This window comes from Hemicordylus capensis, chromosome 13 (genome assembly GCF_027244095.1).
Source record: "Hemicordylus capensis ecotype Gifberg chromosome 13, rHemCap1.1.pri, whole genome shotgun sequence".
Classification (NCBI taxonomy): domain Eukaryota; kingdom Metazoa; phylum Chordata; class Lepidosauria; order Squamata; family Cordylidae; genus Hemicordylus; species Hemicordylus capensis.
Window position 1 is genome coordinate 3,426,024 of NC_069669.1, and position 17,566 is coordinate 3,443,589.

General features: G+C 45.1%; 1 protein-coding gene across 5 annotated transcripts in view; it reads left to right on the forward strand.

The window, feature by feature from the left end:
• The window catches only part of EPN2 (epsin 2), a 43,883-nt gene extending 27,828 nt beyond the window's left edge, over positions 1-16,055 (forward strand). For all 5 annotated transcript variants that reach the window (XM_053276627.1, XM_053276632.1, XM_053276630.1 and 2 more), the window contains exons 4-9: positions 421-513; positions 796-958; positions 4,913-5,089; positions 6,727-6,819; positions 9,157-9,369; positions 11,699-16,055. In XM_053276627.1, the coding sequence (XP_053132602.1) occupies positions 421-513; positions 796-958; positions 4,913-5,089; positions 6,727-6,819; positions 9,157-9,369; positions 11,699-12,036 (1,077 nt within the window). In that variant the 3' untranslated portion in view covers positions 12,037-16,055. The remainder of the gene's footprint in view (positions 1-420; positions 514-795; positions 959-4,912; positions 5,090-6,726; positions 6,820-9,156; positions 9,370-11,698) is intronic.
• The last annotated feature ends 1,511 nt before the right edge of the window (positions 16,056-17,566 follow it).

The following is a 17,566-nucleotide window of genomic DNA, read 5'->3' on the forward strand; positions in this document are numbered from 1 at the left end:
GCCAAAGTCCGCTTGGTAGTGGCACTCATACCTTGTCACACCCGCCCAGAAGAGATCTACCTCCATGCCATCTTCATTGCCAAATGGAAGTGTCTGGAAGGCAGCTCTTGATCTTGCATCTTAACTTAGCTGCTACCTGGATGTATCCATAGTTCTAAGTTCTTGCAAGCAAGCAGTTTTTAATATCTATAGTTTGTTGCTTAGCTCTGGCTGACTTGGTTTCTGCGACTGCTGATTAGTTTTATTTGATGTTTGTTGAAACAATTTATCTCTTAAGATGTGTACATTGTTTTGAGTGCTTCTTGTCAGTAGAGAATGCAGCTAATATGATACAGTAATACACAAATAATCACTTGGCCTGAAGTAAGCAACGGTGGACAGCTGTTGTACAACGCTGGATTTTTCTCCTCCCTTTCGCAGGAGGAGCGCCTTCGACGTGGCGATGATCTGAGATTGCAAATGGCTTTGGAGGAAAGTCGCAGAGATACAGTAAAAATCCCCAAAAAGAAGGAGGTAGGTGCTGGACAGTTCCTGTTTGCCATAAGGCTGAGAGATGCAGTTTGGGATGATTGCATTCGTGGACCACTGCTGTGTGTGTTTGTGTGCATTTGAGTGAGAGTATATGGTCACCAAGAATTACTTCCACGCTGGGAGAAAAGAACAAACACTCATCTAAGAGCATGCAAAAATGAAATGGTGCATTTTTCTTTTTCCTTTCTTCTTTGTCATTTCTGACTTCAAAATATTGGAGGAGTTTGTGCAAAGCTCATTCATGACACATGTCCTCTTCTACAGCGCACAACTGTGTTGGATCTCATGGATGCCCTACCTGCAGCGCCCGGAGTGCAAGCTCCCCAGAAAGCAGAGCCATGGGGCCCACCAGCTGCAACAAACCAGACAGACCCTTGGGGGGCTCCTGCGATCAGTAGCTCCACTTCAGACCCTTGGCAATCATTTGGTAAGTGGGTAGCAAGCAATGCTGTTTGGTTAGGTCTTGTCCTTCACTGCTGCCTGCACACAAGGATGGGCAGAAGATGCACACCCCTAGATAGCTTAAGTTGGGATTTTCCTCTGAGAACAAAGGCTCTCCTGGGTTCTCATTTTTGGTTCGGGACACTTTTATGTGCTCCTTTAGAAAGAAAACCCTTACACTTATCTGATGGGTAGGCCTGGTTGTGGTTACCTTTCCCCTCTTTGGGGCTCCCTGGAGCTTCTCTTTATGCTGCCTACTTTCTGCCAACGTTTCAGGGCAGGTTGAGTGCCTAGTGTGACATGATTTCTGAATGGATGTTCCCTACTTATGGGTTTGGGGCACCTTATCTGTCTCTTGGACTGCCCTGGTCCTGCTCCCTTTCCAGTTCTGATGCTCCACTATCATCTCTAGCAACTGACAGAACCAGCAACTCAAAACGCAAGTGAGGATTGGTGAGATGCAAATGGCCCCTCCTCCTCTCCTGCCATACATAGACACACACCCTGTTTCTTAGATTCTAGCTTCTGATGGGTTTTTAATTGTAACCTGCTTTGGGAGTCAGCCTTGCCTGAAATGTAAACTGGCAACATAGTTGAGCATACATTTCCCAAGGTGAGACGTAAACACAGCCAAAGTGATGAGTTTGAGCTGACTTCCAGAAACCAGCTAATATATTTGAGAAGAGTTATATTATAATAGCATGCTTAGTTGACGTGGTCTGACCGTGTGCTGCGTGACCCCATTCTGAAAGCCTCGCTTGGTTTTGAACCTTTTTTTTTTTTTTGGTGGGACAGTGTTGGCATATCCAGAGTGTGTCTTCCTACAGCAAGCACTGTCTGGCTTCTTGGGAAGAGGCTTTGGAAGCTTGATGGTGACCGTGCTCAGTTGCACATGAAGCTGCTATATTAAGTAATGACAGGCTTCTAACTCAAGTTGCTATAATTAGCCGTGCTATAGCAGCGAATGTAAAATGTGTTTAATACTGCCCATAATGAAAACGGATGCACTTACTCAGAGTGGTATTTAAACAATTTAGTTGATGTTGGGGTTTGTGTCTGTGCATTTGCAGACAACAATTATGCAGTAAAACGTTGTGTTCAGTCTCTTTATTTTTAACCCTTGATGTAATGGTTTTTAGGCTTTCAGGGATCTTTCAAGATCTTTTTGCACATTAGATGCACAGATATTGCTACACTGCAGGGTACCCAGGCCCTGTAGTGCAAGGCGCATTGCAGCTACAGAGGGATTAGGAGATTAAAGAGCAGTGGGCAGGAATGAGGTTTTCTCACCCAGTGTAGGAGGAGGCCGTCCTCCACCTTGGGTTGTGCCTCTTGCGCTGTTCTAACAGACAGAGCTTGTGCAACTAGTTAGGCCAGCCCTCTTTCCCAGCAGGAGCAGGATCCTCCCAGTTCTGATCCTTTCTTGCTCCTTGCAATGAAAGAACTCCTGCTCCTTCTGGCCTTCTACAACTTTCTAGCCCTAGGGGGAATCTGCCTCTTTGTGACTTTCTGTCTCCTTTTCTCCCCTTTCGGTTCCCCTTCTCACCTCTCCCTTAAAAAAACCCCCCAAAACTTCCACTGCACCCTCACCCACAGGAAATCCAGCTGCTAATGCTAGCTGGCATTTGTGTGCATAGCACTAAGAAGTGCCTTTTATCCCCCGGGAAAGGCTTGCTTGCTCTGAATAAGCATTCTGCCTCTCATGTCCCTCAAACCCTGGGACCCAGGCATGGACCCATATGCCCATTGGAGAGCAGCGGTGGTGGTTGCTATTTCAGTACAATTATGTATTTGTCCATAATTGGATAAATACATAAATGGTCCAATTATGGACCAGTATGGCCCATATACCCTGAAGCAGGATCCTTTGCACCCAGTGTTTACATATACTCTGCTCATGTTTACATACACTGTCACAAACTGCTTGTAGTCTACTATTTCAGAAGGACTTCTAGAGCAAAGGAAACACAGGTGGCCCTCATTATTCGTGGGGGTTCCGTTTTAGCCCGTCCTAAATCCCTGCTAACTGAGCAAAGAGACACCTTTTAAGGGGGTGATTCTCTTATATTTAGCAGGGGGAGAGCAACTCGCCCTGGCCAACCCCAGCACAACATCCCTCCAGTGGCTTTTTCTGGTATCTGCTTTATGTTTCTTTTTAGATTGTGAACCCTTTGGGGGCAGGAGGCCATCTTATCTATGTATTTTTCCTGCTTCAGTGCAAAAGCGTGTGGAACGCCAATCTGGCCTCTTAGATTTCTGTGCACCTTATCACACACACACACACACAGTTTGCCTGCAGTCATTCTGTGTAGGAATTTTTTTATGCTACAAAGGGCAGTCTGGGCATGACTGATGATGGTGCAGATCGCAACAGCCCTAGATGTAGGGTGCATAGGATCTTTGCTGTCCTCCTCGTGGTCTGCTTCTGTCTGGGTTCTCACTCTAAAGTTCGGTGGCTATGAAATAAAATCAGCCACTAATTTCTTCTTGGAGTAGCCATAGTTTTTATTGTTCAGTCCGCAGATCAGCTGCCCTTTGTGAAACAGAGCATTGAGAAACCCTGACTGTGGCCCATGTTTCTGAGGCTATAAAGGTTCTCTTGAAGTTTAGTCCACAGGAAATCAATCCTACATATGAAGATACAAGCAGAAACTTGTCACTTCACACGAGGAGCTGCAGCTGCGGCATTTTCCTCTTCTTTGGCTTTCAGCATTCACTAGCACTACCGATAACAGTCCCTTGTTCCAGTGGGCAGCAACTTGGCTCCCACGGATGGTTTGGAAGGAGTTAGATTTATATTTCTGAGCACCGGAATGACTCGGAGCGGAACAGAGATGCTAAGGCTTGCTGCGCCAGGCTGTGGCATTTCAATGGGAATAAGGGACCTCTCAGAAGAAGGTGTCCTCCTAGATGCCTCTCGTTCCTATGTGTGTTATCTGTCTCATGAAAGAGCAACTGTTCTGGACACTTCCATTTATATCACCCCTTGCCAGTTAGTGCTTCTTGCATTGCATCATTGATAAAAATGCAGGAGGAGGAAACGGAGTGTGGGGCCAAGGGTAGCTGCATTCTCTTAAACACTTCAGTGTTTCCTGCCTTTGGAAAACACAAGTTGGACCTGCCACCTGTTGATGAAAATGAGCTCTGGACTTTGCAGTTCAGAAATCCTGCTAATGCTTTTCAATAAAATGTCTTTTAAAAAACCAGAACGGGATTTAAAAGGCAAAAAAAAAAAAAAAGGGTGGGGGGAGGCCCTCTTTGGCTGTGAACTGAAAAAGACAGCAATTTTATTGTGAAGCCAGTGTGGTGTAGTTGATAAACTGGGAAGCCCTGGATTTAGGTCCCCACTTTAACCACAACGCTTGCTGGGTGATTAGTTATTTTATATTTGAGATTTATACCCCATCTTTTTATGCATATGTAAATTCAAGAAAGTTTACAGAGTAAAGGAAAACAATATGCTAATTAAAAGTTGAACTAAGCCATTTTTAGAATCTGCTTTGTACACTTATGTTGAGCTGTGTTTGCCATTTTGTTGCCAGATCACCTAGTTTGTAGAGATCCCTTTGGATCTGACTAACACGGTTCTGTCTGTCTATGGAGAACATTCATAGTTTTCCTTGGAGCAACCAGAAATCAATTTTGTCCCTAGTAGACGTTAATCTAATTGTCTGGTTAGCCCTCCTACATCCCACCCTAAGGCTGCTTCAGCTGGCAGACTTTGGAGCTTCAACCACGTGCTCAACTTTCTCTCTCCCTGCCCCCAGATACAGACTTAATATCCAGCCTGGAGAACTGGAAAGCCTGCTTACTCCTTTATGGACATTTTTAGTTTGACCCAGTGTGGTTGTAAAACGTACTGTGGCTTTTGGATTTTTTTTCTGTTGAGTGTTTCAGTGCATTTTCCTGATCTGAGGACTCTGCTTTCCTCTCCCTTTAGGTGCCAAACCAGCTGCCTCTGTTGATCCGTGGGGGACCCCTGCAGCCTCCTCTGCTGCCCAGCCTCTCACGAAGAATGTAGACCCCTGGGCTTCCTCTCAGCCACCCTCAACGACAGCAAAAGGTGCTGTTGACCCCTGGGGAGTGCCCCCTGCAAATAAGCCAATTTCTGCTACTGGTAAGTGGCCCATTCACAGCTCACCTTTCTGTTCCTCCTGAGGAGACCTGCTGTAGTGCAGGTCACACTGGGACATGTGCCTGCCTGTTCTTCTTCCACTCTTTTCCTTGGAACATGGTTGATCGCATAAGCCTTACTCACACTTTATATTCAGCAGTTTTACGATCTGTGTCCCTGCTAACTGGACAAAGAGGCACCTTTTTAATGTGGTGATTCTCTTTATTTAGCAGGGGGAGAGCAACTGACCCTATCCACCCCCAGCACAGCAAACCTCCAGTGGCTGCTACTGGTGTCTATCTTATGTTTCTTTTTAGAAACATAAAAGAAACACAAAGGTTTCTTTGGGGATAGGGATCCATCTTTGCCTTCATCTGCCCTTTGCCTTCATAAAAAAGGGTAAAGCACCCCCCTTTTGCCTCACCCTTTAGATCTCCTGGAATGGCTTGGCATAGGCCTTTGATATTGAGCACAGATGTAGGGCAGGGTGGGAAGACTCTGTATATTTAATTTGAAGCATATTGGTCAATGCATTGATTTTAAAATGTTTGTTTAATCAAATAAAAATTTAATTGCTCATTTATCAATTTTTTTTTGAATTTTTTGAAATAAACTCATAAAAAAATTATATAAGTGACTTGTTTCACTGCAGAAAATTAGAAAAACTTCTGCAACTGAAGAAGTTTTGGACCATCATTCCACCTCCATGTGAGGAATCTGCCCTTTGCCTTCATAAAAAAGGGTAAAGCAGCCCCCTTTTGCCCCATCCTTTAGATCTCTTGGATTGGCTTAATATAGGGCTTTGATATTGATCGCTGTGTATATTTAATATGAAGTGGATTGGTCAATGCACTGGTTTTTAAGAATCTCTTCCCTACTGCAGTAAAGCTGCAAGAGAGGGCTTTCTCTTAGAGTACTTCATACCTGGTGAAAGTGGAGCTAACTGTAAACAGCTGAATAAACAAACAATATGTATATATATATTTGTAAATACATTATGCTCAAGTTGGTTTGCAATCCAGAAGGTCTGATTGAGAACTGTGAAGCAAGAGGCTTCTGTTGTGCTTTTAAGTTTTTCCCTTACAAGTGCTATATGTCCAAGCTGGTTGAACATGTCTAAACAAACTCACACTATTTACCCAGTATGTCATCAGTCAGTATGATTCTGTAATCCTATGAAATGTTGAGGAGGCCCCACACATGCTGATGCACACCCAGCCCCACACACCCCTGGGGTGGCCTTGCCAGTTCAGACCCCCATCAGTGTATCTGTGAAGTTAGGTTTTTTTGTTCCCTTGTGCATCACTGTACACACACAGTGAGCCACGTTTGCCATTTTGTTGCTGATTTGCCCATTTTGAGGAGAGCTCTAAAAATAATCTCTACAATCTGCTTTGGTTTTCACCACTGTGAAGTTCCTTGGAGAAGATGCTGAAATAAAAGTGAATAAAGCCTTCAGTGTCTTTAAGGGAAGTGAATTTCTGATTTCTACAAATTCCAAAGTTGCTGTGACAGAGGCACCTGTCAGCTTCTGGGGGACAGAAGAGGCTTCGCCTGTTGCTTAAGAGCAGCTCCTGTAGCTCCAGGCCATCATGCAACTCAGTCCACTGATGGCCGTGCCTTCATGTTCTGCCCCACAGGAAGTAAATCTTTTGACCTCTTCAGCAACTTGAATGGGACGGTTAAAGATGACTTTTCTGAATTTGACAGCCTTCGCACATCTAAAAAGCAAGGTACGTGTGAAGTAAACATTGGACAAAGCTACAAAATGGTGCTTGAACATGCTAGAACTTTGGAATTTTAAATAATAATTTTTAAAGCTGCATTGCTCCCCCCACCCCGCTTTTTTCCTTTGCCTGTGTGTTGATGACACAGTGTAGGTTGCAAGAATATTAAGTAAGGCTAGCATCCAAGAAATCTCAATCAGTTAAGACCGATACCAGGGACGGCGGAGGCAGCAGCGAGAGCCCCTTCCAGCTCCCCTCCTGCCTCCCGAACGGAGGCAGAAAGCCTCCATTCTGCCTCCATGTGGGCACAGAAAGCCCCCAAACTGGCTGCAGACAGGCCCACGCTCCATTCAGGAGGCAAGAGGGGAGCCGGAAGGAGCTCTTGCTGCCACCATTCCACAGCCACTGCGGCTGCTGCCACCCCCATCCCACTGTGCAGCGGGTGTAGGCGGCAAAAGGGGAGCCCCCCTCCCCACGCAGCCCTTGCTACCCTCCCTGCAGCGGCTGCTGCCCCCGTCCCACCTTGCAGTGGTGTATTTTTAAAGATTAAAGAGTGAACTCCCCCCCCCCGCAGCCCTTTACTTGTAAAGGGGGATCCTTGCTGGAATCCTTGTAAAGGGGCACCCCTCTGCAAGTATGGCTGTTGAGCCATCGATCAGGCCCGATGGCCAGACCGGACTGGGCCTGGGCTCACTCATTGAGCCTGAACTGAGCTAACTGGGGGCAGTTCGGATTAGAAACCGAACCGAGGTGGCTGGCACATCCCTAGTCTCTTCCATTCCCTGATACTTTTAACTGGAGACGCAGGGGATCGAACCTGGGAATGTCTGCATTCAAATAATGTGTTCTGTCACTGAGCTGTAAGCTGTATCAGACATAATCTTGGAGGCATTCCCATACTGTGGGAGAGAGAAGAGGGCAGTTTTAAAGAAGTAATTGTATTAAATGTATTTTTAAAATATGCTGTCATAATCAATGCACCTTTTTAGCCGATCCAAACTTTCAGCAATGATTCTAACAATTCAGTTATGTTCCTCAAATGTTGCAGCTCTAATATTGAGACTTGCCTCAAATTAAAAATACTAAATAAAATGCTAATATTCTGGAAAGGATTTCGTTAGCACATTTTCCAGGTTGAAACTTGTCCTTTGATGACAGGTTCAGGACGAACCTTTCCACAACATTATGGTAGTGAATTCAGTTGAAGATTATTGGGTAGGGAATGCTCCACAAACATGGCCTGTCGGTTCTTTGCTGAATAGAAATTATGAGTTAGGATTTTATCCCTTGGGAGTGACATTCTGTGCAGGCACCATTAAAAGGGATGGGAGAGACCCCAAGATCAGAGCTGTGGGTGGCACTTTTTAGGAGAGTGTTCTGACATCCCCAGTGGATTTTGCTCAGCATCTTGGACTGCAGGGCCATTGGGTTCTATTCCACTCCTGATGCTCTGAAACTTCTGTAGTGAGATAGTCAAATCAGTTAGAACTCTGCAGTTCAAGTAGGCGCTGTGGCCGCCAGAGATCCAAAATGCTAGATTTTTGCAGTGTGAGGTGATTGCAGAGTCCTTTGCTCAGGCCCTAGATTTAGTGCATTTCTCCCACTTGGTGACTACAAAACCCCCTCCCTGTGCGCTGGAAAACCGTCAATGTGTCTGATTTCATCCTCTGTATTTATAACTCTGTTATTTTGATAAAAGCACCGTTTGTCTGATCTGGCTGAAGGCAGGTCAAATTCTCTCTCTCTTTCTCGTTTAAAGTAGTCAAGTCCTCTGCTCACGGGGCATGACTGAATGCACAGTTTTAGAATGGCAGTAGAATAGGGGGGAGTCAAAAAACCTGATGCTTCTGAATGTCTTCTCCATAGAGACAATTAATCCGTGTCTGTATCCAACAGCACTCTAAAGAAGGATACCAAGGTCAGTTTGTAGAAACTTTCTTTTATCTTACCCTGTAATTGCAATTCTAGAGTCCTCAAATTCTCCAAGATAGGTAGGACTCAGGTCTGACCTGCTTAAAGATGAGACACCTGCGTTTAATGGGCTCGTTAAATGAGGCAATTTTGTGGGAGGTGGGGAGAAAGAAGAAACAGAGTGGAGACTTTCTAGTGGCAGAAAGCAATCATTCCCTGATCCCTGTGTTAGGTTTAAGTATCAGTCCTAAGCACATTTACTTGGAAGCAAGTTCCATTAAATTCCAAGCACATTGGTTTAGGATTGCAAGCTTTAACATTTTTTAAAAAAGGTAAAAAGAGGGATGAACGCATTGTATTTGCGCTTGTTTTTCCTACATGGAAGTGAACACCTTTTCCTTCATTTCAAAATGTTTGTATCTGTTTCACCAGATTCAGGTTCTGCTTTGTCAGCCCAGAACAGCGGCACGACCAGCCCTGATCTCTTTGAGTCTCAGTCTGCAAACTTGGCCTCCGGTAAACAGAGTGCAGCTCGGAAAACTCCCGAGTCCTTCTTGGGCCCCAACGCTGCCCTGGTGAACCTGGATTCGTTAGTGTCTAAGCCCCCACAGCCTGCACCTTCACTGAACCCATTCTTGGCTCCAGGTACAGCTTGGCATACAGAGAGCAGCTGCTCTTGGGGATGAAGGGGGTACAAACGGAGAGATGATAAAGAATTGACGCCTTGGGCCAGACAAGCAGGCCCACCAAGCTCAACATGAGTGGGCTTCACGAGCAGTTAGAGATCCATCCCTATGGGTAATCTTGGCGCAATTAATGCTGATCATCTTTATAGAATACTGTACCTGAAAGTTCAAAATGCTTTGCCTACTTTGTCTAGTTGTAATCCTTACAACTGTGCTGTGAGACAAGTTGCGATTATTACCCCCATTGGCTTGCTTAAGCATACCTCATGAGCAAGGGGAGATTTTCCTAGCTCACACTCCGAGCCACTGAACTAACTAGAGGGAAGTTTGTACTTTGAAGTAATAACCTCTGGCAGATCTAGCCTGAGTGCAGTGATTAATTATGAAATATCTACACATATAACAAAAGATTTTCCCGTTGGCTCTGTATCATATGGCAATGGGTCCCCTCTATACCTGTAACAAAAAATGATAGTCTCTGAGTACAGTCAGCAGTGAGTTTTATAGTACACATTTTTGTTGGTCTTCAAGTTGGATGGATGGCACTTTGTTTATAGGTGGAGAGCAAAATATAGGCTGAGACAAAATATGCCCCGGTTGTGTTCCAGGGTAGGAAAATCTTTTGCTTGGGAAGTTTGGTAGCTAGCAAGAGATGCAACCATTGGAACTGAGCTACTACTGAGCGTGTTGAAGCAATTTGTTTGTTGTTGGTTGTTAAACTGTGGCAACGAGCTATTTTGATTCTCAGAAGTTTGAGAGCATGCCCATATTGAGGAAAACAGCCAGATTCAGCAGCCAGCCTCCCCTCACCCCTGGGTTATCGACAACTAGGGAACAAGGTTTTCACAGAGGTCATTCAGGCCTTCTAGAGAAACCCAACTGTGTGTCTGTTACAAGGAATGTGGAGTTCTGGCAGGGGGCCAACACATCACATCCTGGGAAAGTTCCTCTTTGCACTTTTCCAGCTTCTCGCATTTGGAAATGGCTCATTATGATGAAGCTGTTAAAAGCCCCAAACAGCTTAGGCACAGGAAGAGAATGTCTTCTTCACTAAGAGCCCCATCGCCCATTGAGATCATCTGGAGAGGTTCATCTGCATTTGCCACCAGCTTCTCTGGTGGCTACATGGGGTCAGGCCTTTTTTATTACCGCCCCAAGACTCTGGAATGTGCTCCTTGCTGGAAATAGGAGCCTCCACCTCTCTGACAACTTTTAAACAGTCTCTAAAGACGCATTTATTCACCCAAACCTTTTAACTAGACTTGTGGTTTTAAATTGTTTTCAGGTTTTAATTTCTGTTTTGATTTGTTTTATGTTGCTGTAAACCTCCCAGAGACGTCAGTTTGGGGCAGTTCACAAATATAATTAATTTTTGTAAAATAAAATATGGGCCAGGATCCAAAGATCCTGCAACAAGTTTTTCTGCCTTCAGTGTGGCTCTGGCTGTCTGCTTCACAAACCCTCGCTGCTTTTGATGTTCAGGGGATTTTCCAAGGCCCTTGCCTGTTCAGTGGGAGAAATCCAATTCAGTAGAGCACACACAAGACTGGGCACTCCTCTAAAGTAAACCTTTGGATCCTGACTGTGAGCCCTTGGCTGGGAACTAATACACCATAGCAAACATCAGAACCAAATAACTTGCAGTTATTTGCCACAGTTCATGAAATGCAGATCCATGGACTAAAAAGATGGTCAGAATATCTGCCAGCAGATTTGTTTCAGCTTTGGTATGATACATCTGTGCTCTATTTGGAAGTCGAAGCTGTTTGTTGGGGCTGATGGGTGGAACTCCCTGCTCGCTTGTCAAAACGGAGCAGAATAGATGAGTGCAGAACTTCCCTCCAGGTTTGTAGGAATTTGCTTTGAGTGAGGGGTGACTTTGATTCCCAACAGTGAGGTGAAGATAGTTGGCAGAGAGGATATGAACTTTGTAAACGCGATGGAACGTGCCTTAATTGGGTCAGGAAGCTACTGGCAGTGAGGCCCTTTTTGTCCCAACTAGACCGGTTCTGGCAAAATTTAGTGTGGGTGCACGTGCCCCTGTTACCACTGTGGTCCTCTGACCTGTTGCCCCTAAGCAGAAGATATGAACAAGCACTGCCAGCAGCAAGAACTTCTGACCTCTTGTCCTCTGTTTAAGGTAGCCTGGACAGTTACTGTCTCGTGGAGATCCCCAGCAAGGCACAGTGTGGGCAGGAGCCTCTAGAAACTCTGCCTGCCTGCATAAGGTGGAGAACAGTGACATGTTGGACGCTCTGTCTCATCCCCGTCTCCTTTCTTCTCACTAGGAACAGCGGTTGCAGCTGCCCCTCCTCCAGTCAACCCGTTCCAAGTGAACCAGCCGCAGCCCCTCACACTCAATCAGATGCGGTCGAGTCCCGTCATGGGCAGCAGCCCCTCCTTCAGCACCGTGCCAGCCGTGGGCATGGAGCCAGTCCCTCTGCCTTCTATGGCACCGATGGTGATGGCACCCCTACCAGCCATGGGCACGATGGCCTCTCTCAGCAGGATGGGCCAGGGAATGAACATGGCCATTGTGGGCTCCATGGCACAGCCTCTCCACAGTACTGGCATCCCCCCCTCGGCCTCCCAGCCTGCAAACGCAACTAACCCTTTCCTCCTCTAAAGTCCGGGCCTGTGGGACTTGGCGGAAGGGTTGTGGAACGGAGTGGGATGCCCAAGGCTTGCTCGGACGGATCCGTGTGTGCAAGAGACTGGGAGAGACGAGGTGTGCCGTTTACAGGTTTATTTTGAAGAATTCTCTCGCTCCTCTCCATCTGCTCTCCAGCCAGCCTTTGCTGCAGATGGTACTTTTTACTGTGGGCTTGTGGGAGCATCACGTAAAACATTGGGACTTTGTCACCAAAGTTAGGTTTCTTCTCTCTGTCCAACCCCCCTCCCCCTTTTTTTGTTAATCATTTCAATACTGTAGGAAGAAGCTGCCATTTTAAACCCCCCTCTTTCCTATATTTTATACACTATTTGCTGGACTCTGAAGTGACTACAACCCAGGTCTGTCAGAACCCCCACGCTTGTGAAGAGTAGATTGGCGACTCAGAGTGCTAGCAAACACATTTGCACATAATTCTATACTGTACTAAACTGTTGGATCACCCATAGTCCTTATAAATCCTAGAAGAGGAAGGATTTGCGGGTGCCCAGAAGCTACATAGTTTTCCTTGCACACTAAAACCTAGAGCTAAACTCTACTTTCTTTCTGGGGTTGGGTAGGAGGGGTTGCAGTTGGCAACGAAGGCGGGACAGAAGCAGATTCTCCCTCTGGTTGTGATATCCTACCCGTGTGCTGTTCTGTAGGCGGCGTTCAATTTGTATTCTTATCCAAGGACTCTTACAGGACTTCCGTCTGAGTGGCTGGCATGCTACTGCGCTTGTGTTCCAGGGTGTTCTGCTCTGTGCTTGTCCGATCGTGACTTTATTTGGAAAGTGTGTGTGTGTGTGTGTGTGCGTGTGCGCGTGTGAATTTGACTTGCAACGCAAGTTTTTTAAAAAACGGGGTGGGGGGAAAGAAGAGGGGAAAGTGGGGCACCATTTAATTCAGCTTCATTGGGAACTAATTTGGGATGAACTTTGCTGTTATTATGCAGTTATCCTTGTATACTTTTGCACTTTTAAAAAAAGAATTTTTAGTACCATTTTGGATTTGAGTTGGCAGGATTGGCTCTTGGTTCCACTCTTGCTGATTTTTATAACGTGGTTCTTATTTAACAGTCTGTAGCTCTATTGGGTCTAGCTGAAAACTTAAGATATGATCATTTTTATGATTTAATGCCCTCTTATTTATATATTTAGCTCTTTGTTTTGGTAAAAAAGACTTTAAAAGGGAATATTGGCAATTTTTTGCTTTTGAACAAAGAGTTTGTATTGAAAATGAGACACTCCTGTGGCATAAATTTTGAATGGAATATGAACGCAAGATGACACTGAGAAGGAAAACACTACAGTTGCCTTTCCCTTGACTTCCCCACTCCCTCTTTTATGATTCCTCCAACTCAAATGAAAAAAACAACAACCAAGCCTTTTCTAGACATAAGATCATGAAAGAAATGACTACTTATCTCTTGTAATACTTTGGGAAACTTTTAAAGAAAAAAACACTGTTATATGAATGTTGTTAATTTTAATCAACTAAACTCTTCTAACTAAAGGTGCACTCTGTGCTAATAACTGGCTCTGTTTACAGTCTTCATTGCAAAGTGAACTTTTTTAAATTCCTTGGATCCCTGGTCATGAAGCCATTACTCAGGTTTTATTCATTGTTTTTTACCTGCTTGAAAAGTCTCTCTTTAAAATGGCATCTTGTAAAAGAACTCTTTCTAGGTGTGCAGCAAACACACCCCGAAGTCTCACCTGAGTGGAATATTTTTTTTCTTCCTTCTCTGTACAGCCGTTGAGTGGATGCAGTTGGCCTTTTCTGGTTTTTCCTCTTTTACAAAAACAAATCAGTGTTGGGACTTCTATTTTCTGGTAATGGATGGCATCTCTGGTGTCAGACTAGAATAGCAGGTCTCATAAAATATATGGAAATATCTGAGGCATGAGCTTTTTTTGTGTGTGGTCAAGGTGAAGGTAGAAGATGATTGTGACTTAATTGCGGGTAGTACTGTATTTATCTGAATAGAAGACGATTCTGAGTTTAAGATGACCCTCATTAAAATGCAGGTTAAAATACAAGTTACACTTGTATTTACTCGAAAGGAAGAGGACTTTGAATATAAGAGGACTCCCCAATATCTAACATAAAAGAACTTGGAAAAATACTTTTCTTAGATTCAGTAAACATGGTAGTTGTGTTGTATTTGAGTGGCCATCAGAAATGCTAATAGTGGGAGAGATACAAGACTTGGATTTGCAAACGAAGCAGCTGCTATCTGGTCATTCTGAGACAAAATTCATTCTCTTCCCTCACAACTTCTGATTGCATTTCACTTTGCTTGTCCAGGAATTGTGGACATCTTCCTGCGTGTGTTAGACCATAAGGAAGTTGCCCCTCTCAGAGTAACCAGGCTTTGAAGGCACCAGCATGTTTGGGGTCTTTGACTCAGGCCTATCTAAAAGGCACCTTGGCCTCCAGAATATGCTGCGGTGAATGGGAGTCAAGCTGAGAACAACTAGCTTGCTTTAGTCTATGCCGGTATATTTCCTGCTTCTTAAACAGGTCTTCTATGTCTAAACGTGGTGCTTGCCAGTGGCGATCTAGGTTTACTGCTCTTCTCCAACAAAATCCAATTTTATTTGTAAGCTTCATAGCCATATTCCGAATGTTTCCTGCTCAGATGAATTCTCCCTCAAAAAGAAGAAGAGAAGAGTAAATTTGCACCCGAGGCTCATAACAAACGCCTGAGATTTCCCTGGCATTCCTCTTCCTGTTTCCAAATAGGCAACTTAACCATTTCTAAAACAGCTTTACTGGTCAAGTTGGCCAAAGATTTTGTAAAATCATCCTTGTATAATGTTAAGTCCAAAAAGCGGTGACTTATTAATTAAGTTGCTACTCGCATGGTGTGGGCTAAAGATCCTCTACGAGAGGGTTTGCCTGGCTCTCCAGGAAGAGTGCCGTCCACGCTCTGGGTGGCATGAGCAGCAGCTGTGCCAGAGTGCTCTGGTGCAATGCCCTCTCCTGCAACACAGTGTCTCAGAAGTTACTTGTCTGTGTTGCTTTGGCTTAGGGCCAGAGAAGAGTCTGCAACCTGTTTCTTGGCATCTAAGGGGACTTTGGAGACCTGGCTCTCAAATCTCCGTCCCCCAGGCTACGTGACAACGTCAGTTTCAAAATGGGAGTTTCCAAAGCAGTCCATTAGCTAATCACAAATATCATGGGGGCCGGGCGACTGGTCCAAGAAGATTTGGCCAGCTGACCAGTCCAGTATTTTTAAAGCATTGTTAGAACGGTGATCATCAATAGGTTTGAGACTGATGCTAAATTAGTTCATTCTTACTGTGGAACAATGATATTGTGATAAGTTCAAACGTTTCTAGATTGGAGTCCAGCTCTTCACAGAGTAGACAACCGGATCCTCTAGAGGGTGTACTTCCGATTCCTGCAGGAAATGAGATGGAGGAAGTGATCACTGCGAGGAACTTCTGAGGGAAAATGCACCAGAATTTCTCAACCTGCCCCTCCGCCCCCCACACCCATTTTGGCTTCTAACCATCTTCTCTACCTGAGAACTTGATGGAGAAAATCAGAGGAGCATTGGGATCAGCTCTACTATGGTGGCTACAGTGACCACCATTTTCTTTCTGGCCATTAGCATTTTTAATGTGTGCTGTATATATTACAATTGAATAAACTGTGGAGGGATATCTACTTTTATTTTCCATGGCAGAATCTCTACCATGCAAACACATGCAAAATTGTATCTTTTAAAAAGTGTTAACACTTAAACATACATATATTTACCCAGCTATTTTCTTAAAATTGGGAGCAGGTTACATTTGATTGAGTTTGTGCTATTGATCTTTTATTGTATGAATATAATTTATCATTTGTACTGTTGTATCTTAATGTTCTGTATTTGTGCTCGTTTCTCCCCTAGCGATGTTGCAGAAATGTGGCAGTCAAACCACAGAAAAGTGGGGGCTTGTCAAAGGTGTCTTGTTGGAATTAAAAGTGTATTGCTTATATTCAAGAGTCCTGTGGCTTCTCAAAGATGGGTCTTGTGTTTGTGGGTCTTGCTCTTCATTGCTGTATAACATGTCACCAGTATTTGATGTCATTGATTAAGGCCATCAATGTGGATAGAGTTCTACAAAAGTGAGCAAGGGACAAATCCCTGCCTTGAGGGGCTTGGAAAGGGGAGATAATGGAGGGAATGGGGCGGGGGGGGGGGGTGAGCAAGGGAAAGAATGTTATTTATTTCCAGTCCCAAAAGGGCTTGCAATCTAAAAAGAAACACGTGTTAAACCCTGGAGAGATGCTGTGCTCCTCGCTGCGAATATAAGGGACTCGCCACTTTAAAAGGTAGCTCTTTGCCCAGTTAGCAGGGGTTTTATTGACAGCAGTCATATGTTAAACATGTATCTTTCTCTTTCTGTCCCAATAGCAGTATGAGGATGTCAGGGGTGTGTCTTTGTAGGAAAGGTGGGTCGAGAACGGATTTGAAGGGGCATCACGGAGTTGTACTGGGAGGGAGTGGCAGGCGGAAGGGGCAGCAAGGGAGCAGGAGAGCTTTGGCCGTTGCAGGTGGTGGAGCGGAAGGAGTGAAGGGCCTGAGTAGGGTTGCATGGCTTGGCTCTCCAAGTGGCCTTGGCCTGACTTCCCACGTGTTCCCCGCCACAAGGGGGTGGCAGCAGTGTTCTAATTTTTTTCATCTGTGTGCGGAATGAATTTTGTTCTGGGCAACAGTATCAAGGCAGTGTGCGCGCACCGGCATTCAGAACAGGACCTTCCGGATTCAACCTGAGCGGACATCAAAAAACGTGAGTGCGAGCACATGCGTACGCGTTAGAGGGGACACTGTGTGGCAAGACATAGGCCTTCCTACCGTTGTGGCTGCACTTATGTGTAAAGGTGGGAATGGAGCTCTTTCTCACACTGCAAGACTTGGGCTTCATCCTGCCACTTGCCCCAGTACAGCAATGGGCTGCTGGGCATCCTTGCCTGTTGGTGGAGACATCTCTGCATGTGGACTCTCTTCCCCATAAACTTTGGTGTGTGTCCCCGACTAAAAGACTAACTTTTCTCTCTAGCCAGAGGACCTGCTCTTAAAGCGAGGTGGGAGTAAAGAGAAGCCTAGAGGCAGGGAAGTGCAGGGTGAGTAAATGTCATTATCTGTCGTGATACACAAACTTTTGTGTGATGAGTCTTCCAAGAAAGACAGATGGTGTAGTCCTGGCTTCTCTCTGGGCAGGAAAAGGACAACCACTAGGGAAGGTTTGGATGGTGGAGGGTCATTGCCCCAAGCACTCTTGGCTTTTTCTGGGAGGTGGGAGGTCAAAGTCAGTTTCTGTCCTGTGTACTAAACAAGTTCTGCAGGAATGCCATTGCCCTGCTGCTGAACCAAATGGAAGTGGCCCCTCAGTTATTCACAGAATTCTTAGTTCCAGAGGGCAGGTGATGGCATCACTTTCTAATTCTGAATGTCTTTATCAGCTGTGGCCTCCCACCCCAGGAGTGTGGCATGCCTCTCTTGCAT